Consider the following 22638-nt stretch of genomic DNA (forward strand, 5'->3'; position numbering starts at 1 on the left):
AAGCACAGGGTACTGGAAAGGCAGCAGTGAACAAGCCAGCCTGTCCTTCACCCTCAAGAGCCCTGTGTTATGGCTATGAGTGACAGGCCCAGCCCTGTCCTGGTGGGCTGTCTGAGGGGTGAGCACACAGTGAGAGGGGGCTGACGCACAGGGTGAGCACGGAGCAGGCTGTGGCCCAGAAACGCTGAGGGCTGCTGAAGAGTGAGGGGAGCAGTGAGGAGCTGGAGCCTGGCCAGGGCCAGGGAGGTAGAGGGGAGGCCCCGCGGGGCCCTGCAAGCCCAGCCGAGAAAACAACTGCATCACAAAAACAAAGGGCGCCACGTAGGAATTCATTCACAGTCACACTGTTTTTGGAAAGTGTAGCAGTAGTCTAAGCAAGACATGAGGTGGCCTAATTCAAAGTCATGGCAAAAGGGACAGAGAAGAGAGGAGGGATTTGGCATTTCGGAGGAAATGATGACAATCACGGGCACCTGTGGAGGACTCTTGCTGGGCACCATCCTAAGTGGTCTGTATGGCTTAACTCATTTCAGCTCCGCTTAGCCCACTTTACACACAGGGAAACTGAGGCACAGGTGTTTAAGTAACAAGGTCTCAAGCTAGTAAGTAGCAAAATCAGGATTGGACCCCAGGCAGCCTTGCTCCCAAGTGCATGCTCTGCACCAGCATTCGATGTCCAGCTCAGGGCAGAGCCCAGGCAACGTGAGCCTCGCTGTCCTCTGGCCTGCACAGTGGGGTGCTGGTGCTCCATGATCTCTGTCTACCAAATAGGAAATCCAAACAATTTCTTGCCTCTTCTGAGAGCAGGGGCCAATGGTGGGTAAGCCATGCTATTGACTTTACTCTGCCAAAACCCTCTGCCAGCCTGTCCACTTCCTCCTGTCTGGCGTTTCTGTGTTCACTCGATCAGTGCTCGCCCCCAACTTCTTCACGTGGTGGTTTATAAAACAGAACAGAAATGGAGCCCAGTACAGCCTCTTACTCTGGACTCCGCCCAAGAGTTGTAGGATGCTGCAGCCCCTGGGAAAACAGAGTCTGTTAAGTGTCAACCCAGCCACCCCCAGTCCTTGCTTCTTCCATAGGTGTTGTGCCAGAAAAGTCTTTACAATCCATGGGAAGCATGTCCTGTGTTCTCCTTTTGTACACTGAGGTTCCAGGTTGGCTCTTCAAATTCCCTTTTAACCTCAATATTTCAAAAACTCATCCTAGCTGTCCTGTAGTAATTAACAAAAATAAATACATTAAATTAAATTAAAGTCAGGATCTCAGAGAAGAATCAGGAAGTGAGTTTCCCAGGAGGCCCCACTGAGGCTTATGCTGACATTGCTCTCTGTGGTGTCTCTGTTTAGATTCTGAGAGTTCATGAGCAAAATCACTGCTCTTATCTTTGGTGACTGGTTAAAATATAACTCTGCTGGGCACTGAGATGGCCTTTCAAACTGCCTCTATAGTGTGGGACAGAGACTGATGAATAGAGTTTTATCTAAATTCAAATGGGTCTAATCTCGTTGTCCCCAAATTATCTCTGATTTAAACCCCTCTGGCTGATTAGCTGCTGTGTGCTCCGGAATATGTAAACTGCTCTTTCCGCCCCTTTCCCAAGCCTTCTCTGAAGACTGATGTTCTGAGCAAACATCTCAGTTTATTCAAGTTGCTTTGGTCCTTTAAAGGTCTGGGGTGGGGAAAGTTGCGGGGGCGGTGGGGGGAGTGGAGCTCAGTTCAACTTACTAGATTTACAGGAGAACTTACCCAGTGGCACAGGGCCGAGGTGCTGGGGTGTTGGGTTTTGGGGTGGGTTTTTTTGGCATGCCAAGCAGCCTTTGGGCCAGGAGGCAAGTTTCACTTGGAGGCGCCAGCAGGAAATTCAGGCCATAGTCCCGATGGTGGTCTGGGGCACTCGGAGGACTTGGTCTGTGAGGCATCACCCCGGCCTCTGGACCCTTAGGGCCTGCTCTCAGGCAGTCATGTGGCTGCCAGGCCTGCCAGCACCAAAAGAGGCTTCCAAACAGATGTGGTTGAAATGCCTGGCACATCACAGTGCTCAAAACTGTCAGCTGCTACTGTCATTCATTCATTCCTTCATTCATTCTTCAACAAACTTTTGTAAAAATGTGTCTGGTGTACCAGGTTCTCTTTTAGGCATTTAACGAGGCAAAATGAAAGTTAGTGATGGTGGTTAAATCAAGCTGGAAATGCCCCCTGAAGTCCTCCTTGTGGGTTTAATGAACTCACAAACAACACGAATTTTAAATAAAGGGAGAGGGACAGGGAGAGGTTGACTGGTTCCTGTGTGTAGGGACTTCAGTGTGATGTATTACTCTGTGTATGTATGACACCTACACAACACCTACCACAGAGGAGATCTCCAGGAAATGTGTGGTGAAGCAATGAATGAAAGAGATACGTGGGGCGGGAGAGAGAGAAAGCAAGGGTAGGAGAGAGAAGTACAGAGAGAGAGAGAAAGGAGAGAACAGTGAGCTAATATAGCCCAGAATGCAGATGGTGGGTCCAACCAGGCAAGAGGCCAAACATAATTTCTGAATGGATGAGACCACATCATATTTAATAAATAGAGGCCTTACTCTTTTGTAACACAGGGGGACTGAGCACAGAACAATCAGGGTCCCAAGAATCACAGGGAGACTGAAGCTGATGAAAGGAGCCCCCTGTGCAGGGGGGTCACAGGAGGGGTGACAGGGCCTAGTAAGTCGGTCCTCTGTTTGGAAGCATTTTCTCAGTTTCTGCTCCTTCCCTCTCCCTCTCCACACACTGCTCCTAAATAATAATGCCTAATTTGGAAGTGCCGTCCGGAGAAGAACCTGCTCGTTTCCTCTTGAGTAGACGTGAGCCCCGTTAACCTTATTTCCTAGCACCTGAGAAATCTTAGAAAGGGAAGCATTGAAATCAAACAGCATCTTAAACATTCGGTACTTTCTAGACAATACAAGAGAGACAGGAGACGTGGGAGTCAATCATTTTTTTTTCCCCCAAGAAAAGAAAAACATTAAAGACCTCAAACATAGACCTTGAAGACTAATTCCTGGTAATGTCTTTATAAGATCTCAGTTTCCTGTGATGGCTAGTTTTGCTCCAGAAGGAAAAATTTTAAAATTTTACTCTGATATGACAAGCTAACTAATAATTTTTACCTAAGATCTGTGCAAAAGGAAGCAAAGAATTGCCAGAAAATTTGGGAATCCATCCTATCTACAGCTCTTTCTTGCAGTTGCGCTGAAACAGAGATCCCTGCACAGCTACAAAAACTAGAGGGTGAAGCCTGGTGGGTTAAACCCATTTGTTTCCCTTCTGTGTAGTTCAGTAAGCACTTCCATGGTGCCTGCTCTTTGCTGGAGAGCTCATGGTATTAGCTGTAAAGGAAATTGGAAATGTGGTTCCCTTTCCTGGCTGGAGAGAGAAAGGGTGCATTGTGAGTAGGTGGGAGAGGATGGGGTGTAAACAGCACCAGATGTCTGCAGAATCTGACCCCCATCCACAGCTTCCCCCGCCCACCAGTCTGGCCCTGCACAGGAGTGAGGACTGCCATGCTCATGCCAATAGGCTGGAGCTTGGTAGGGTCCAAGGGAGCTTGGCTCAGCTAGGCAGGCACCAAGCGAGGAGGAGTGGAGGCCGCAAGTGACCCTTGCCTGCCAGCAGGGAGGAAGTGCATGTGACAAAGGCGCTAAGAAGGCTTTGGGCAAGGCCTGGAGTTGGGGCCATTTTTCTGGGAATTCGCTATGAGTCTGGCACTGTGCTGGGTGCTTCTCAAATATTATTTCTTTCTTTCTCTTAGATTACTACAGGATTATGAAGGCAGCCAGGGAGAGCGTGGGGAGTGGCTCCTTATAAAAGCAAATTCAACACGCATATGATTTCAATTTAAAAAAACATAAGAGAAAGTAAAACTGGACAATAATCTTCACTGCTAGTGAATCACGTAAGATAGTCCAGGAAACCGTAGTGAGAGTGTGGCTTCCCAACACTGAGAGGCATTGCTCTGCTCCTACCTGGGGAGGTCAGGTGACCCTCCCCACTTTACAGATGAACTAAGTGCAGGGAAGGAAAGACTGCAGGGGGCACGGTGGGCAAAGTTCCAGAGTAAACTTCCAGCCAGGCCTCACCCTTGGGGCGGAACTCTGGCTCTTCACTGTCCTCTTCTGCTTGGTTCATCTGGGTTTGACACTTGAGTAACCAGATAGAGAAAAGTTAATAAATCAGCAGCTGGTTATATCTTCATTTATTTGTCTTTTCATCCATTATTCAGTAGATAGTTAACGTTTACAAGGTGCGAGTTACTGTGTCCATCAAGCGAGGTACGTAAGTGGGCTCAAACATAGTCCCTGACATGGAGAAGCTCCGAGTCTGGTGCGAACGTGACGTCACATCCCCGAGCACGGGCACCACTTTCCCCGTAGGGCCTTGCCCTCTCTGCTGAGTCTGCACTCTTCAGGGGGCTCCGCTGTGCGACCCGTCCCCTCACTGCATGGCCCCACGTTTCAGGGCATGAACTACCTGGAAGACCGGCGCTTGGTGCACCGTGACCTCGCAGCCAGGAATGTCCTGGTGAAGACACCACAGCATGTCAAGATCACCGATTTTGGGCTGGCCAAACTGCTTGGTGCTGAGGAGAAAGAATACCACGCAGAAGGAGGCAAAGTAAGGAGCTGGCTTGTCGATCGGCAAGCGTTTTCCCGCCAGCAGACTAACTGATGTAGGGCACTCTCAGGACATTCTGGGTGAGGTCACAGCAGCTGCCATCGACACCTGGGTCCAGCCAGGGTCTCCCTCTGGCAGTGCAAGCCAGAGCTGCTTTGGGAGCAGGATTTGCTGGGAGAGTGAGTAAAGACGTTTCTGACATGTCCAGAGACCAAAGGCAGTAAATATGAGTTCAGCTCCATCTCCAGGTGACCGTTAGCCAAGCTTAGATTTCAACCTCCCCCTACAGGATAAAGCACCCTTCAGAAGAACTGCTGGGAAATGTCACAGCTAATTTGGTGCCACACTGCTGTTGAGGACATCTCAGAAATACGGAAAGTTCGCCATGTTGTTCCAAGGGCTCCCGAGGGTCTGGGACTGCCACCTGGCACTGGCAGCAGTAGAGTTGGTTCCCTCCTCTCAAACGGGTTTGGGGCTTCTCCAGGGGACTCTCTCCCAGCAGTGAGGGGCACAGGTCTCCTGTTAGGCCTTCCAGAATGGTCTGGATCAGCTGCACCCCACTTAAAAAGCTTCACTCTGCCCTGTATGGCTCCAAGCAGCTGGCCCCTGCAAACACCCACAAACACGGGGTGGATAGGACCACAGGGTATGACCAGGGACCCCAGGTACCAGCACATGCACCCAGCTCACCAGAACAGCCCACAGACCAAAGGTGCTCAGCTGTGGTGGTTGTGAAATCAACTCTGGGGTCTAACAGAACAGCCCTGTTGTCTGCCAGATTTAAAACCTGTGCCTCCTGGTGGGAGGGAGCACTAGGTTTGGGGGATCGTGTGGGAGTGGCCTCGCTTCCCCACTTTTGTCACTCATAATTTGTCCCAGCATGATTTAACTTTTTCAACAGAGAGAAGCTAATAGTTGTCTTATTACTTTATCTCCCATTATCCCAAGGTGCCTATCAAGTGGATGGCTTTGGAATCCATTTTACACCGAATTTATACCCACCAAAGTGATGTCTGGAGCTATGGTGAGTCAAAATGCTGATGCTAATGACTTTGTACTGAGGCTAACTGGCTTTATTGTTTGTTGATTTACATTGTATGCTCTGTCATTCAAGTATTTTCTTCCAAGACAATGACTAATAATGTAATAGTTGCTGTCTATCTATTATGCTAAGAAAACATGACAAAGGAAATTGAGTCTAACTACCATATAGATGTTGCTAGAGAGATCAGTGAACTTGTCAAGAGAAGGTGACTGGAGGGAGAGGGAACTTGAACTTAGGAACTGCCTGTATCTGTGAAATCAAATCAAACTTGACCTCTTGCCATGAATTTAAAGTGAACAAAAGGGAAATGACAAATGAGGCTTCATGGGGAAGAGTTTCTTGGTAGAGAAATGAGGTTTTGTGATGGACTGACTCAGTGGCTATTGTTTCATGTATTGAATGGTAGTCTTCGTGTGTTGGAGAGAATGGCTTGACAAAAAATGCACTGTGAGGGTGTGTCTGTGGGAAAAAAAAAAATAGGAAAAGGGAAGTATTTATTGCTTGTAGCTCTAGTGAGGACTATCTCATCAGGATCCGATTCTCCATTTCCCCCTCACTGCACAGGCCTGTGCTCTATCCTCTGGGGTGCTTCCGTCTTCTCAAACATGCCTTTCACGTTCTTGCCTCATTGCCTTTGTGCAAAGGATTTCCTGAGCCTACAAGGGCCTCATCTTTTGAGAAAGTGTCACTAACACATTTTCAGTGACTGCTATGCTAGGCACTTTCACCTGTTATCACCCTCGATCCTCACATGTCACTCAGCAACCTGCTGAAAGCCTGCAAAACACATTATCTGCTACATTTAGGTGTGAATTATCAGCCTATCCCCAGCTATTAAAGCAATGGGGGTGAAGGGGAGGAGTCACTCCACCTCCAAAGATATGTGTATTTGGGGAGAGCAACATTGACAGGAATTTCCAAGAGGAATTTAGTCCTTATCACAAAAACAGAATCATTCAGCATATCGTCCATTTAATTTTTTTCATAGCATTATTAACTTCCTAATATTCCAAATGTATTTTTTTTAACTTCATGTGTCTTTGTCTGTCTCTTCTGCTGGAATGCAAGCTTTACAAAGAGAGATCTTTGTGAATGAATAAGTGAAGTTTTATCTGTACCTGTGAGCTGAGCTGCCTGCAATTAATGAACTAGATAAGGAAATAAACCTCTTCTGTTGCCTTGTTATTTTCAGTCATTTTCAAGCTATGTCTGCTCCCCAAGAGGCACGGAAAGAAATGCTTCTTTTCCAACTTCCGGATCCTACCCAGAGTCATCTCCATTGTCACCACGCTAGCCCAAGCCACCTCCTTTCCTCAGTGACCCACAGCAAGAGCTCCTAATAGATCTTCCTTCTGTGTTGCACACTTGTCATCTATTCTCCAGACGACAGACGAAATACATTTTGCTATATTAGACTTTTACTTCTCTGCTTACCATCCTTCTTTGGTTTTCCAAGTGTATTCCAAATGGAATCTGCACTCCTAACCACGCTTGGCTCCTTCTGCCTTTCCAATATCGTGTGGCTCCTTGTCCTCTGTGCTCTGGCCTGTGTGTGCCAACCCACAGTCCACACTTGGTCCACATTTGTCGAATAAATGAAAACTTTCTTAAATTCAGTTAAAACCTTTGACACCCAGTATCAGAAAGTCAGCATCACTCTAGTGGTCGTGTGTTTTTCCTTTCAATGGAGATTATGTTGTAGGGGATTATGATCTGCTACCCCTGGCAGCACAGTGAAATTGTTGGACCATGAACCTGAATTTTTAGTTTAAAGAACATATCCTATTACTCCACGCTCTAGTCTCCAGTCAAGGCCAAATGTTTTAACAAATTAGGGACCTACGTGTTCTGCTTAGGAGTTGAAAAGCGAGAAGCCATACCACCTTCCAGTCCCACTCATAACCCACAGCCAGGGACACACACTCCCCTCTCTTACGCCATTTGTTCAGAGACCTAAAAAGCTTGTCTCCCCACAGGAATTTATTCTGCATGTTTAAACCTAGTTAGGTGAGAATTAAGTGACTTCATAGATCTGGAAATGAGATTTTCTTTCTTTCACCAAGTCCGTATTGATTATATGGTGGGGGAAGACAGAAGAATCTATTTTCTTATCCCTGGACCATTGCTCTCCTTCATTTTCCAATCTTGCATTCTATATATTAATTCACATTCATTCAGTTTTGGAATGGTCCTGGAAAATCCAAGCAGATCTGTGGTGATATGTATCTAGAGGCCAAATCTAAAGAAAATGGGTCATCGGACCCACTGGAGAACAGGAAACTGCTGGGTTCCTGTGTCTGGTCCCTCCCTATGTAGTGTGTGGACCCAGGCTCAGTCCCACTGAGGTCATCTCTAGTGGCATCACGGGGCACCTTTGCTGTCCAGGTGGGGACAAGCTCCCTAAGGTGTTTGCCTGTTTCTAGAGCAGAGAATTCCATCAAAGGAGGCATGGAGATGGAAGGACCATCAGAGCTCAGAGAGGGTCTGAAAAACACCAACTCTAAAATTACTACTGCTTTGATTTTTTTCAATCAAGATGATTGCTTGACTTTGCAACAAAGAAGTATGGGATTTTTATGTTTATCAAAAAGAACATAGGGTTTTTTTTGTTTCTAATTTTTTTTATTATTTAAAAATGCACTATTTATAAGCTTGTTTGTAATCTCCGTCCTTCCACTTCCATAGACACAAGTCACTCAGGGCAGATGTCTGAGTCTGTAACCCCTGCTCCATAACATCATAATACTTACATCGTTAGAGTGCTTGTACTGTCTTTGTTGTTATTCCTAAAGTTCGCCATTTACTGGCCACTTATTATTTGCCTGGCATTGTCTGAACATTTCAGTTGTATTATCTTATTTGATCCTCACAACCATCCTATGAGACAGATACTGTCATTATCCCACTTTACAGAGAGGTAAACTGAGGTTTCCAGCAATCAAGTAAATTGCCCAATAGGTTTTTAAACATTAGGAACAGTACCAACAGTGATGACTAATGACAGGGTGTTGTGATTATTATCAACTCCTGAAGCAACTACTTCATCCTCTCAGGAGTCACCGTTTGGGAATTGATGACCTTTGGGTCCAAGCCTTATGACGGAATCCCCGCAAGTGAGATCTCCACCATCCTGGAGAAAGGAGAGCGCCTCCCGCAGCCGCCCATATGCACCATCGATGTCTACATGATCATGGTCAAGTGTGAGTGACTGTTGTGCCCATCCACGCTCCGCCTGCTCTGCCTGGAAAGGCATTGCTGCCTTAGCCAAACAATCGGGACCTTCCCTCCCCTTAAGAAATACTGTCACATTCTTTACAGCAAGCACTCAAGTCCAGAAACATCTGTGAATACCCCGCTCCAGCATTCTTCAGGAAGCACTTGCTTGACTCATAGAGCATGTGACCTGACATTTGCCCATGTTTGCAAGCAAATAAATAAAATTGAAGTCCTCCACAAGCTATTACACCAAAATATTCTGTTCTCTGAGTTGCTCAGTGAAAAAGCTGCCCCACATTTTGAAGCCTGTTACCAGAGAGACTGAATGTTTTTAAATGCCTAACAATGAGTAACCACATGAGGCCAATAGAAGCAACATTTCTCCTTTAACTTAAACCTCTTAAATAGTGGAGTTATGTAAGGCCTTCTGCAGTGTAGCAAGTAAACATTTCAATCCAACTAAGAGTGGTACTTGATTGACGGTACTATTCCACCAGAATCACAAGTTCAGTAGGCTCTGAAGGTGACATTACGTGTGTGATGAGCATTTACACAAGAAAGTAGCACAGGGAAAATGCTCAAGCCAAGTTAATGTAAATATTAGTGCCTTTCTGAACTTCAGACCACAGAGTTCGTCTATTTTAACTTCCTTGCTCTGGGCCGAGGAAGCTGGAATCCAGAGAGGTTACATGATTTGTCTGAGGTCGCATAGCAGTCTGGCCTAAAATAGCTTGACATCCGGCTGATAGAAAATAAATGGGAACCCTCATGAGGCACGAGGATTTCCAGTCATTAGCTCTTCCTCCAGTTTGTTTAATCCAGACCTAAATCATTGTGTAATCAAATGCACTAGCATGGTTAACAAAAGTGTTCTCCTAAGGAAGGCTCTGAAACATCCCCCTCTCACTTGATGCATGATTACTGAGCAGGTAATGGGATGAAAGCACCAGCGTGTTTGTGTGGAGTTCCCAAACCCCGAGGTTCTTAAAGAAAGTCTTTCTATTTCCCTACCTTGAATCTAGTTTCCAACTTCCAAGACTGCTGAGTGAATATAGATGAGAGTGAATGTCGAGTGAGGGCTTTGAGATCCTGGACACAAGGGCACCCTACAGTCAGCACAGTTCAAAAATAGCGATGCATAGAGTAACACGGCTGCATCACCCAAGGTGACAGCACCAGATTGCTGGCCCTCGGGAGAGTCGGCGCAGAAAATTCCGGGATGTTATTGTCATTCTGATTCAGTAATCAGTGCTAGTTTGCCAAGACTGAAAAGTCTATCCCAAAGTTAGATTTCTTCATCATTTATTTGTCTAAAAGGATCTCACCATAAATGCTTTCTTTAAGCACTGCTATCTTTGCCATTTCCTTCAGGGTTCTAATTGTACCGTTTTTCCTCATTCCTTCCCCAGGCTGGATGATAGATGCAGACAGTCGCCCAAAGTTCCGTGAGTTGATCGTTGAATTCTCCAAAATGGCCAGAGACCCCCAGCGCTACCTCGTCATCCAGGTACCAGATCGTAGTCTGCACTTGCATTGGGAGAAGTCCCTCTAGTGAGCACCAGATGTCACTGTGTTCTATGGTGTGCCAACACAGCCTCCTGCCTCCCAGGTCACAGCATTAGATCCTTGATGCATCGGAGCAAGCCTTGGTTAAGGCACAGGCCAAATTGTGAACCAAATGGAGTTCATTTGTGGTGCCCCCAACTCCGTTCGTCATCCCCATCTGAACCCCATCTTAGTGCTGAACACAGGCTGCCGCATGCTCAGCTCCACGTGTTATATTCATATTTCAGTTAGCCAAACCCTTAGCTAGGTCTGATGGAGAAGCAGGGTTTAGGTATCAGGCAAACTAGGCTTCAAATCCCCAACTCGGCACTTACCGCTTTAGGTTAACAAAACCAAGCTGAGAGGGCTGTTTTAAAGATTCAGTGAAATTGTATATGCAAAATACATTGCATAGCACCTAAAGGTTCTGCTTAGCAATTCCAGTGTGTGTGTATGTATGGGTGTGCGGGTGCATGGTCGGGTGGGGGGAGTGTCCCCACACCACCAAGCAAGCAATTCTCCGACACCAGCTAGGTGTCCTACAAATCAACTAAATTCTGACACTATCTACCTGGAGATAGCATCATATCCCACAGGTTAAGGGCTCACTCCCACAGGACTATCCTCCCACCTTTAGATGCCAATCACAAGTCCAGGATGTTATCTGTGCTTCTGACTTTCTATAGAGGCTATAGATTGGAGGTTCCCACGAACCCCTCCTTGGGTTCAATTAATTTGCTAGAGCAGCTCTCAGAACTCAGAAAACCCGTTTGCTCACTAGATTACCAGTTTATTATAAAAGGACATAACTCAGGAACAGCCAGTTGGAAGAGATGCATAGGGCAAGATAAGGGGAAAGGGTGCAGAGCTTCCATGCCTTGCCCAGGCACCATTCTCCCTGAATCTCCACCTGATCACCAACCCGGAAGCTCTCCGAACCCTGTCCTTTTGGGTTTTTATGGAGGCTTCATTACATAGGGAGGGATGGTGGAGTAAATCATTGGCCATTACCTATGGATTCAACCTCCAGCTCCTCTTCCCTCCCCAGAGGTCGGGGGGCAGGACTGAAAGTGCCAGCCCTCTAATCCCATAGCTGGCTCCACTGGCAGCCAACCCCCATCTTTAGGTGTGGTCTTAAAGTCACCTCATTAACATAACAAAAGACACCTTTATAGGTCTCATTACTTAGGAAATTCCAAGGGTTTTAGGAGCTCTGTGCCCCAGAACAGTGGATGAAGACCAAATATATATGTCTCATTATAAATCACAATATCCTAGCACCTAACAACACAGTACACACTCAGTAAATGCTGCTGCTTCATTCCTTTCTTTTCCCTTGTAAGCTGTTTCCAGTCATTCAGGGGCTTTTAGACATCAAGGAATTTTTAATGTTTTAATTTCAGGTAGGGGGAGGGGAGGAAGCAGCTATATTTCAGGGAACCAGGGGGATTTTATTCTAAACTGGCAAACATACAGGCACCTGCTGACAATAGACCCCTACCCCTATAGCCAGGAAGTGGAGTAGCATCTCTCTGGATCTTTCTAATGGTCTCAAAAATCTCTGCACCAGGGAGATGAGAGAATGCATTTGCCAAGCCCTACAGACTCCAACTTTTATCGTGCCCTGATGGATGAAGAGGACATGGAAGATGTGGTTGATGCCGACGAGTACCTCATCCCGCAGCAGGGCTTCTTCCACAGCCCCTCCACATCCCGGACACCCCTCATAAGTTCTCTGGTACGAAATTTCACTTTCTCAAGCTGTGTGTATTGGTTTGAACAAATTGCGATTTGGAGAAAATGATACCCATCTAATAGAATTCACATAGATACAGAGAAGTAAATTTTAACCAAATGGTAAAGCCAAAATCAGTATGAATCAATTAAATGTATTAATTATTTTATTGCATTGCAGCAAATGGATTGCAATCTTTTTAGGTCCATTAAGAAACAGAATTAAATCAGAACTAAACCTAGTTTTTCTAAAGCTAATGAGTCTCAAGAAAAAATTAAGCACCTTTAAATGTAACCACTCCATGAGACCTACCTCCTGCATTCAGTGGAAATGGGTGAGAATGTGCAAGCATGTCATAAACAACCAATTCTTTTCCAGAGTGCCACCAGCAACAATTCCACTGTGGTTTGCATTGATAGAAATGGGGTATGTATGAAAACCTAATAAACTGGAATTAAGTAATTAAATAACAGCTCTGTATCATGGCTCTATTAGACATAGAAAATGCCCCTCTTGACCCAAATACTCTTGATTTTCCTTCCTGTATTGTTTCTTCCCTGCATGGTTTCCTTGACCCCCTACCCTAAGGCCAGCAATTAGTTGTCACTTATCACAGTGCTATTCAAAATGTGGTTCATGGACCAGCAGCATCAGCATCACCTGACAGTTTAGTAGAAATGCAAATTGTTGGGCCACTGGCCCAGACCTGCTGAGGCAGGGTCTGCAGGGGTGGAGCCCATCATCTGCATTTAAGCCAGTCTTCTGGGTGATGCTGATGCTTGATTACTTGATGCCTTGATCTAGACCCACACCCACCAACATAGAAGCCACTTGCCACATGTGGCTACTTAAATTTAAATTTTCATTAACTAAAATTAAATAAAATTTAACATTCAGTTCCTCACACATGTGGCCAGTGGCTACCATCTTGAAGAGCACAGATTCTAGAACATGTCTGGTTGCAGAAAGCTCTGCTGGATAGCAGACCAGGTGCCTGCACTGTGGTCTGTGGACCAGCAGTATGGGTATCACCAGGGGCTTGTTAGAAATGCAGAAACTCAGGCCCTTCCCCAGACCCACTGAACCCCAAGCTGCATTTTAACGGGATCTCAGGTGATTTTTACATACATTGAAGTCTAAGCGGCACAGACTAGAGTAACCTTGCCTCATTTCCTCCAGCAGAGCTGTCCCCTCAAGGAAGACAGCTTCTTGCAGCGGTACAGCTCAGACCCCACTGGCACCTTGACTGAGGACGACATGGATGACAGTTTCCTCCCAGCGCCTGGTGAGTGGCTCGCTGTGAAGCAGTCATGCTCCTTAGCCCCCAATCTGGCAGCAGCTGCCTCCGTCCTCTGGTGCCTAGGCTAATTGCTTCCTTCAACGTGGTCCAAAGGTGGAGACTATGGCCAATTTGCAGCCATAACGAAAGGAGTAAGAGGCAGATCAATACAACACACCTGAACATGCACACAGGTCTTTGTGTTGAGCGCAAGTCATGTCCAGGTTGTTTGTTGGAGGTTTGTTTTTAGAATGAATCTGTAGATTTTCTAGAATTTGAAGCAAACAGCAAAGAAATACTTGTGTGTGTGTGTGTGTGAGTGTGTGTGAGCATTGTGTGAATGAGTGAACTTGTGTGAGTGTGTGAATGTGTGTGGGCATTGTGTGAATGTGTGAGAGAGCACGTGTCTGTGAGTGTGTTTGTGTATGTATGTGTACGACAGATTCGATCCCTGTTCTCTCTCCTGGCTCCATTCTTGGCCTGTGAAACATGTATATCCCTAATCTAAGCTTTATCCCCAGACACTCCTCACCTGCTTGCACACATACAGCCTGCCCCTCAAGGCAGGCTGTCGTCTGAGAACTTTAAATTGGGAAAGATAAATGTGCCCATTGCTTTGAGAAGTACAGAAAAGAACACAATTTATTTTGCAGCAGTAGCAAGACAGTCATCTCCCCAGGCTTCCCTTCATCAGTTGCCTCATTGAAGAATATCCACAGGGTTCAGAACTAGCCATGGAATCCCGCTTGGGATGATGCTTTGCTTATTACCTCCGATTTCTTTTCGATTTCAGAGTACATAAACCAGTCCGTTCCCAAAAGGCCTGCAGGCTCTGTCCAGAACCCCGTCTATCACAATCAGCCTTTAAATCCAGCTCCTGGCAGAGACCCTCACTATCAAAATCCCCCCAGCAACGCCGTGGACAACCCTGAGTATCTCAACACCACCCATCCTGACTGCAACAACAGTGTGCTTGATGGCCCTGCCCTCTGGGCACAGAAAGGAAACCACCAAATTAGCCTGGACAACCCTGACTACCAACAGGACTTCTTTCCCAAGGAAGCCAAGTCAAATGGCATCTTTAAGGGTCCTGCAGCTGAAAATGCAGAATACCTAAGGGTAGCACCACCAAGCAGTGAATTTATTGGAGCGTGACCGTGGAGGATAGCAAAAGCCGTAACAATTCCACACTCTTCAACCCCGCAGGACCAAGCCACAGCAGCTACTCCAGTCCTGATGGCCATGCTCACGTTAACTCTTGGACCCATGGACTGGTTTGGCCATATTTGCTCTGATAGGTCCATCTTTCAACCAGGAAGCACCTTCTACTCGGATGCACTTTGGGAAGTTGCAGGGACATTCCTGGAACATTCCTTTGTCTTCAAACTGTGAGGCTTCCATGAAAGGCATCCAGAAAGAATGTTGTCCATTTAAACAGAAGTTCACCCTTCAATGAGATATATTTGGAAAAAAACAAAATATACATAAAGAGTTTTATTGTTTGTGGGACCTTTGGAGTTTTTGATTGTCATTATTGACTTTGTTTTCAATGGGCTTTGCCGATGAGGAAGAAGCTTGCTGGTAGCACTTGCTGCACTGAGTTGATCCAGGCCCGACTGAGACCAAGAAGCTAGGGCCAGTCTTCCAGTTAACACTTGATTCCATCAGCTCTGCATCAAGACTCTTCCATTGCAAGACAATTAAATAAACAAGAAGTCCTCCATGTCCTAAGCAGGCCTGACTGGTACTGTGTCAAATCACGGCAGGTACAAGAGGATAAGCCACTTTGAACCCTTCCTGGCAAGGAAGAAACAGAGGGGGTAGAATTCTTCCTCAGACTTTTATATAAATGTCTCCATGGTACTTAACTCTCCATTGGTTGACTAGTGTTTTCTAATTATAAGTATTAGACTGACTTGTTTATTTTCCATTGTTTTAAAACTCAATATGCTTTGACGGTACATCAACCAATAACCAAGATCAGCTCATATTTGATTCATCAGCATTCAGACCAATAGGCTTTTATTAAGATGGAACAACAATGCAAAAGTTCACACAAGAACATATTCCCCAAATTCGAGTCTCAGAGGAAATACATCAAGTCCTCTGGGGGTCAGGGAGCAGACGTAGCAGACTGCAAAAATGAAGCCGCTCTTAAAACTGATTTAGCCTTCCCCACCAAAAAAATAGTTTAGGCTACTCATGGAAGGTAATTTTCTTGTTAATTCACTTTAAAAGTTTTTTACTCAAAGGGTACTTTGTTCCTCCCTGGTAAGCTGCTCCCAAAGCTCTTCCTTGCCCTTTGTGAATAAAAGGATCCAGGCTCTGGGGTATCTATGCCCTCACCACTGTGGGCACATTTTACAGGAAGGTATAAGGATAGCATTATGTATACTGTGGAGTTCAAGTGGTAAATATGAAATTCGAGTTTGAAATAGATGATAATGCCTTCACAACATCTACAGGTGTATTAGAAGAAAAAAAATTTTCCCTCTTAAAATAATTTCCCTATAATTGGAGGATCCAGCTAGTTAGGATACCAGCATTTTTTTCCTTTTTTTTTTTTTATTTTATTGAGATAACATTGGTTTATAACATTATATAAGTTTCAAATGTATATCATTATGTTTTGACTTCTGTATAGACTGTATCGTGTTCACCACCAAAAGTCTAGTTTCCATCCATCACCATACACACGTGCCCCTTTACCCCTTTCTCCCTCCCTCCACCCCCTTCCCTTCTGGTAACCACCAATCTGTTCTCCATATCTACATGTTTGTTTTATCTTCCACATATGAGTGAAATTGTAGGGTATTTGTCTTTCTCTGTCTGACTTATTTTGCTTAGCAGAATACCCTCAAGGTGGGACACCAACTTTTTTCCTAATCTGTGTGTTCCTGCAACCTGATCAGTTAATGGCCGTCCTTTGCAAGCAGCTTTTTAAATACTCTTAGTCAACATCCACCTCATCCAGTTTATCAAGGAAGAAATGTTTCAGACAATATTTTTGGCCAATGGATGCATTCAACCACACACATACAAAATTTTCCTTTTGCTTTTAAATTATTTATTGACTCTCAGATAGATCAGGGCCTCAGTTTGTTACCAAAATATTTTATTTTGTCTCACTGGAAATATAAACTATATTCACTTCAATTCCATTATGTTCTCAAATACTCTTTAACACCTATACCAGCCTGGCATGGGTACTAAAGATACAAAAGTAAATAAAACATAATTCCTGATTCCAAGAAATTCACAATTTAACAAAAGAATTGGACTCACAAATGATAACCGTATGTCAGCCAAGCACTATGACAGCACAGGGCAGGGAGTCATGGTTCTGCCTGGGGAGACCTGGAAGGCTCGTCAAGGAGGCAGTAGTGGAGTTGGGCCAAAAGATGAACAAGGTCTTAGCCACAGGAGAAATGGAAAGTGTACTTCCAGCAGAACCCCAACAAAGAAAGCATCTGCCAGAGGAACCACTAATCAAGTAGGTTTAGAGGCTGAGCTGTCATCTTAACGAGCTGCTCTTTCAGCCTGGGGATCAGGCTGGTGGCACCCCCCAAGTTCACTGCATGTTGCATCCCCACTGAGGACTTGAAAATGATGAGTGAGAAGATTAAACAACATTTCTAAGATTCTGAAATTTTATGCCATTGTCAGTAAACCACTTTCATTATTTATTCACCTCAGAACATAAAAAAATATTTTCATCAGATGTTTATTTAGCACTGGAAACAGAATAATTCACATTCTGCTATTACTTATTTGTCAAGAAACATGATTGCTGAGGGAGAGCAAGTGTACACCAGTCAAATTGTAGCAGTTAAATCGTAGTATTTTTGTAATTTGAAATATTTTACTATAACATAATAAAACAGCAAAAAACTATTCAAGTTTTTTCTTCTTCTTTGTATTTCAATTTTCCTGCATAAAATCTAGTTGCTAAATTCTCTTAATTTTAAGATTGTGTTTCCCAAAATGTCCTCACCACGTCTGCCCAGGGAGGCGCAGGGGGGCTTGTAGATGCTGCGGAGCCCTAGAGCAGAGCCTAGTCAAGGGTCCCAGTGGTCACCGAGGGACGAGTCGGGAGAGGGGCTCCCCAGAGAGCCAGTATTTCTATATCATGGCCCCGATTGGCCAGATTTCAAAGCTTATGCTCTGTCCTTTTGGTTCTTCCTCATTGACAACAGTCCCCAAGACCCTACAGAGAGGCTGTCTGCTTTTCTTCCTCAGTCAGTTCCTGGAACCTTTCCCCGTGGCCCCAGCCTCAGATCTGGCCTTTGGAAACAGAGTTAGGGAAAGTAAGAGTTGGCACAGCTAACATTTACAATTGGCCACCATCCTCACATACATCTTCTCATGTAATCTCTGAGGAGTCCCTGCAATCATGCTCAGAAGAAATACTTCTGTCACCTCATGAAGTAAAACAGAGGTGAATGTTCCAAACTCTAAATTTGCACTGATTTTATAACTGGGAGCACTGTGGAGGCGTCATTGCATTCCAGTTGATGACAAGGCTCCGGGGTATTTGCTGAAAGTTCTTGATGTTGAGCATTAGCCCTACCCCCAAACTGCAGACAGCAGTAAACCATGAATTGCTCAGGCCAAAGGCACTGGTTCACAAGCGTGGCCACCCTTGGGAATCTCCTGGGTACCAACCAAAAAGACTGTTGCAGCCTGGGCCCAGGGACGTCTCAGAGCTCCCCGAGGTGGTTCTGGTAGCACTAAAGTTCGGGGACCACTGGTGTGAAGGCAAGGCTCAACGCGGGAGCCTTGGCCTTGGGCTGATGGCCTCCCGCTCATAACTCACCCCGCAGGCCTCAGGTAGCACAAGCATAGGATGAGGCTGTTGGATTACAGTGACTCACAGTTCTCACCCTCGCTGGCCACTAGAATTACCCAGTGAGCTTACAAAGAAAGGGGCTGGGGTCCCTTTGGACCAATTTAATCAGAATCTCAGGCTCCCCAGTGATTCTAATGGGCAACCAGGGGTGAGGTCACCTTCAGTGGTACATACCTCTGTGTCTCTACCAGGCCCCCAAGTCAGGGTAGAAGAAGAGACTCTGTGTGGTAGAGATGCCCAGATGCAGCAGACAACAATTTGCTGTCCCTAATATGCCCGGGACTTGGCCACTAGTGGCCATTCCAAAAGCCTCTAATTCCTTGTCACCAGTAGCTAATTTATCCTGACAGTGGCAAATACCCAAATCTGAGCCTTGATAAAGCCCTGGGACAGTTTGCATTTTCTAAGAGGTAAGTTAGAAAAATCAGCCTCCTCCCCCAGTGAATGAGCTGCTCGCTCAAAGTGACAGCTGTTGAAATTGCCCTTAATGTCTATTTTGCATTTCTTTCTTTGATAAGCACACGATTACAACATAATGCTCTGTTCATTTCTTTGGCTGAGGGCTGTAAAACCTTAGTGAACTGATATCTCAGCCTCTCTTACCAGCCACACCTGCCATATCAGGAGCATATGTTTTTGTACTATTAAAGGCACCTTCAGATAGGATTTTTAAATGTAAATCTATTTTTGTAACTTTTTTGAGGAGTATTATCCTCTTATGTAGCACTAACTTTGTAAGGTATATTTTTAGGAAAACTCATTTTTCTACTAAAGGAAACAGTTTACTTTAGAAAGACTGCTCTCTTGCAGTCAAAATATGAAACCGAAATCTTTGTTTAAAGGGATTTAATAAAAGCAAGAGAAACATCTCTTCTCTCTTATGAAAAGGCACAGTCTCACAGCAGAGGTGAGCTAGGTCACTATCCTGATGAAGAAGACAATCAGAATTTTATATTTATGAAATGAGAAAAGGTGGAAAGCACTTTTAGCTTAGTGTTGTTCTGAAGCAGATTCTGTTGAGTGTATTTGGGGCAATTTTAGGGGAAAAGAATAACTGTCTGTTCTCACTAACACATGGGTCCAACTGCATACCATACTCCACTCCTCTGCCTATATGACCCTATAAATGTAAGAAAAGCAACAATTGTGCACTTTGTTGGTTTATATATACTAAACTGACTTTGAAGCAAATTATTTTATTTTTATATTTACAACTGACATGCGTTTACCAATGTAGACTAGAAATATCTGAGAGCCCTAATCATGGTTAGCGTGTTCTGGTTAGTCCGTATTCTGATGCAGTCTGCCAACAGTCTTACCGAGCCTAAGTACGGCCACCCAGAGGCAGCTTCTCAGCCCTGCTGCACAGTGAAGTCACCTGGGGAGCCTTGGAAGATCTGGAGGCCCAGCTGCACAGGAAAATACACATCTCTAGGGGTAAAACCCCGGATTTGTACTTGTTAAATTTCCTAAAGTCATTCTAATGTACAGCCACGGTTGAGAACTGCCAGCCCAGGGGTTAGCACAGGTGTAGATTTGCCCGCAAACTGATGGAGGTACTTCCAGAGTGAGAGAACGCGAAGCCACAAAGACCTCTGCATTCGTCCATCACTGAGCATCAGGAACCTGCGCAGACGGAGTTCCACAATGTTTGCCCAAGTACCAGAGAGGAGAGGACTAACCAATCAATGAAAAGGAAAGGAAATATAGAACAGATACCTTTTTTCCATTTCCTCTATTAAAAGTGAACTGGTGGGGCCGGCCCGGTGGCATAGCGGTTAAGTGTGTGTGCTCAGCTGCGGCAGCCCAGGTTTTGGATCCCGGGCGTGCACTGACGCACTGCTTGTCAAGCCATGCTGTGGTGGCATCTCACATATAAAGTGGAGGAAGATGGGCACAGATGTTAGCCCAGGGCCAGTATTCCTCAGCAAAAAGAAGAGGATTGGTGACAGATGTTAGCTCAGGGCTAATCTTCCTCACGGAAAAAAAAAAAAAAGAAAACTGGACTGGCTATATTAATATCAGATAAAGTAGACATCAGAAAAAGGAAAATTAGCAGGGATAAAGAAGGACATAACATAATGATGAAAGGGTCAATTCACCAAGAAGATATAACAATGCTACATGTGTATGCACCAAACAACAGAGCTTTAAAATGCACAAAGCAAAAACTGACAAAGCCAGAAGAAATGGACAAATTAAAAAAAAAAAAAGGTGAACTGGTAGTAAAATAAAGATAGTGAGCATTCTTTACTGGCTGTGCGACCAACTTATTGCCCTTCCCTCTAGCAACCAAGTAACCTTTATTTCCCAGAGTGAAAGAAAACATTGACTTCTCACTTACATCGCAAAAGGTGGACGTCAAGAGGATTGCATGAGTAGTTGGATGCCTTTATGAAAACAAGAGTGCAATGGGGCCAGCCTGGTGGCATAGTGGTTAAGTTCGCATGCTCCGCTTCAGCGGCCTCGGGTTCGCAGGCCCAGGTCCCAGGCGTGGACCTACGCACCACTCATCAAGCCACGCTGTGGCAGCGTCCCCTATACAAAATAGAGAAAGATGGGCACAGATGTTAGCTCAGGGCCAATCTTCCTCAGCAAAAAGAGGAAGATTGGCAATGGATGTTAGCTCAGACCCAGTCTTCCTCACAAAAAAAAAAAACAAAGAAAATTTAAAAACAAAAGAACAAGAGTCCAACAAGAGGATTCTTGCTTTAAGACACATTTTTTATATATATACTTTTTAAATTATATCTGGAATAAAAACTGCAGCAATTAGTATTGTTTTCTCTTCCGTGTGTAACTGCACAGCCACAACATCCCCTCTGAAGTCACAAGTCTCTCCTGTCTAAATTGCCAGCAGAAGTACTAAGATCCTTACTCTCTCATCTAGAAGATAAAACTACAGGGGAAAACTTAAATATATACATTTTCAGGTGCATTTACTTATTTTTTTAACAAAGGAACCCTTTTGAACTAATTTGGCTACAAAATAATCTTACTTTATAATATAATCTCTTGGAAATGAAGAGATCCTGTAGATCCAATGACTGATATTAGAGGTGACAATGTAACTGATTAGCAACAGACAGCAATAACTTCATTTTGAAACAAGCAAGCAATAGCTTTATAGCTTCTATGTATCGTGCATTGTTAACATTGTAAAGTTTTGCAATGGTAAAAGCAATATTGGTACAAATGAAAAGCAAGACTCTTTTATACGGTTTACACTATTGATCAGAACATGTTGATTGTATATTGAGTACTAAAAAATTAGATGTATTTAAACCATTGTTCTTTACTCATAAGTACCTTATAAAAATAATATTATGTACTTGGTTAAGAATGTGGTATTGATATTCATTATTAATCATATCTGATCTACTGTAGATATTCTTTCCTGATAACTTTTAAAAATTAATAAACTTTATTTTTAGAGCAGTTTTAGGTTCAAAAACTGCAAAATTGAGCAGAAATTATGGAGAGTTCCCATATTCTCCTGCCCTCCCCCAGCCTCTCCCACTATCGCTGTCTACACCCAAGTGCCTGATGATATTTTAATGTTTGGAAGTTTCCTATGTGTGAGTGGGATTAGGACACACTTTCTTTTCAGTGCAGTGCTGTGCACAGTGCATTCTGACTAGAGCACTTCAGATCCTAGTCATTTCTCACCTTTCACACTCCCTCCTGAGGGCTCTCCTTCCCAGATTTCCTTCATAGTTTCTCCTCCTTCACAGAGCAAAGAGGGAATGCCTTGGTGGAAGAGATTTTTCTCTGGCAAGCAAGATTTTATTTCCTCAGAACACCAAAGTGAACAGAAATTTTGTTGTGATTCTGCTAAATCATGAATGCTAAAATGCGGAGGAATTAATGAACCACAACCTTGTGCAAAGGGGCCTCAGGCTCGGCTGCTCACACTCTCTCCGTTGTAGGAGAGTAGGATTGGCCACCCAAAATGTGTCTCTTTGGCTTGAGGATTATTTGGGGCTGATTATTTTTAAGAAGAAAAGACTCAGGAAGAAACTTTGACCTTCCCTCTAACTGCCTGAAAAGACTTTAAGATGGAAGACCCATTCTAGGAAGGAGCTCTCACCATAGAGAACTATAGTATCGTGTGAACTAGGTGTGGTGGACAGGGAGGAAGCTCGCCAGGCCGGTTTGATCAAAGTCCTCTCCATGTCCCGTTGTCTCTGCAAGGCATGGCACACTCTTGTTTACCAAACATTTGCTTTTCCATCTCCATGTGAATTGCCTTCCTCCCCTTTGAAGTCCCAAACCACTATTCCCAACACCCTTTTTTGACTTTAGCTGAAGATGGT

General features: G+C 44.6%; 1 protein-coding gene across 3 annotated transcripts in view; it reads left to right on the forward strand.

The window, feature by feature from the left end:
- EGFR (epidermal growth factor receptor) overlaps positions 1-21646 on the forward strand; it is a 201864-nt gene extending 180218 nt beyond the window's left edge. For 2 of the 3 annotated variants that reach the window (XM_087434015.1, XM_004438373.3), the window contains 8 exons: positions 4498-4653; positions 5602-5677; positions 8752-8898; positions 10324-10421; positions 12030-12197; positions 12573-12620; positions 13374-13479; positions 14267-21646. In XM_087434015.1, coding sequence (XP_087290141.1) covers positions 4498-4653; positions 5602-5677; positions 8752-8898; positions 10324-10421; positions 12030-12197; positions 12573-12620; positions 13374-13479; positions 14267-14628 — 1161 coding nt within the window. In that variant the 3' untranslated portion in view covers positions 14629-21646. The remainder of the gene's footprint in view (positions 1-4497; positions 4654-5601; positions 5678-8751; positions 8899-10323; positions 10422-12029; positions 12198-12572; positions 12621-13373; positions 13480-14266) is intronic. The other variant, XM_014793664.2, reaches the window with a different exon arrangement.
- Positions 21647-22638: the final 992 nt, after the last annotated feature.

Source organism: Ceratotherium simum, chromosome 1 (genome assembly GCF_057802395.1).
Source record: "Ceratotherium simum simum isolate JZ-2026a chromosome 1, ASM5780239v1, whole genome shotgun sequence".
NCBI lineage: Eukaryota > Metazoa > Chordata > Mammalia > Perissodactyla > Rhinocerotidae > Ceratotherium > Ceratotherium simum.